This window comes from Postia placenta (assembly GCF_002117355.1).
Source record: "Postia placenta MAD-698-R-SB12 unplaced genomic scaffold POSPLAscaffold_11, whole genome shotgun sequence".
Classification (NCBI taxonomy): domain Eukaryota; kingdom Fungi; phylum Basidiomycota; class Agaricomycetes; order Polyporales; family Adustoporiaceae; genus Rhodonia; species Rhodonia placenta.
This window is the reverse complement of record NW_020169842.1, coordinates 227913-229051: the sequence shown is the minus strand read 5'-3', so window position 1 is coordinate 229051 and position 1139 is coordinate 227913. Positions and strand designations below refer to the sequence as shown.

Genomic DNA, 1139 nt, shown 5'->3' with positions numbered 1-1139 from the left:
GTCTCTTACAGGTTAGTTAATGAATATAGTTCCTTGCTACATGAAGGAGACTGAGATGGTGTTTGCCCTGTCTCTTACAGTCCCTATGCGATCGTGCTCGCATCCCTCAGGTTGTGCTCCCGTCATTTTACTTACGACAGGTTATGAGCTCTGGCCCCTGACCGGATTGCTCAGCATATCGAGAACTCAAGACAAAACTCTATCACTTCCATCTTTCCACAAGCCTAACTTCTCACTCCCACATCACAGCACATGACGACACTCTATCCTGCGATGAATCAGCCGGCTGTGCCAAAAGGCCAGTCTAATTGTCTATACAACATCCCTCTGTTGGAAAACGAGGGCAGCAACTTCCAGCAATGGAAGTATCGTGTTGGATGGGTCTTGCGAATCCACGGACTCTATCTGCTGATAGATGGCACTGAGAAGGATCCTGGGACAACCAACCTTGTCTTGCAGGAAGCCTGGTGTTTGCGGAACTATGAAGCGCTCACACAAATTACGCTGATGCTCAAGGACAAACCGCTTTCATCGGTCATGCACATGGAGATCACGAAGGACACTTGGGACACGCTCAACAGGCGCTACAAGGGAGTCAGAAAACAGACAATTGCTTACCTCGTAAGTGACCTGTTTCAAGGCATGCTCAATGATGAGATAGCACTCGAGGACCAGCTCAATGCCATGCTGCAAAAGAGCCAAATTCTCACGTCTCTCGGACTCATCCTTGACAAGTCATTCATAGCAGTTGCCATGTCAATTTCCCTTCCCCCATCCTATGGCACCCTCCGGACCATCCTCATGATGCAGGACAGCAAACTCGACACCGAGAAGGTGATCAACAAGGTCCTCGCTGAGGAAAAGCACCGAAAAGAGGGCATGTCCGAGTCTGCGCTGCTCGTGAGAGCCAGCAAGGGTGTGAAGTCACCGGATAAGAAGGATAAGAAAAAAAAGAAGAAGTGTACCCACTGTGGCTACACTGGTCACACGGTCAACGAGTGTTGCAAGCTCAAAGTGAGTCAATCTGAGGCAGCTACCAAGGCTGACAAGAAGAACAAGTCCTCCGAAGGCAAGGAGTCCGCGAAAGTCGCCAGCATGCGCGATGTTGGATCTGAGATGCTCCATCTCTTTCTGGCTGA

General features: G+C 49.9%; 1 protein-coding gene across 1 annotated transcript; it reads left to right on the top strand.

Moving 5' to 3' along the window:
• Window positions 1-252: 252 nt before the first annotated feature.
• On the top strand, window positions 253-838 carry POSPLADRAFT_1035274 (hypothetical protein; the record flags this gene model as incomplete). Its single annotated transcript, XM_024477070.1, has 2 exons — window positions 253-755; window positions 811-838. 2 exons carry the CDS (start codon window positions 253-255, stop codon window positions 836-838), a joined length of 531 nt encoding a protein of 176 aa, XP_024336489.1.
• Window positions 839-1139: the final 301 nt, after the last annotated feature.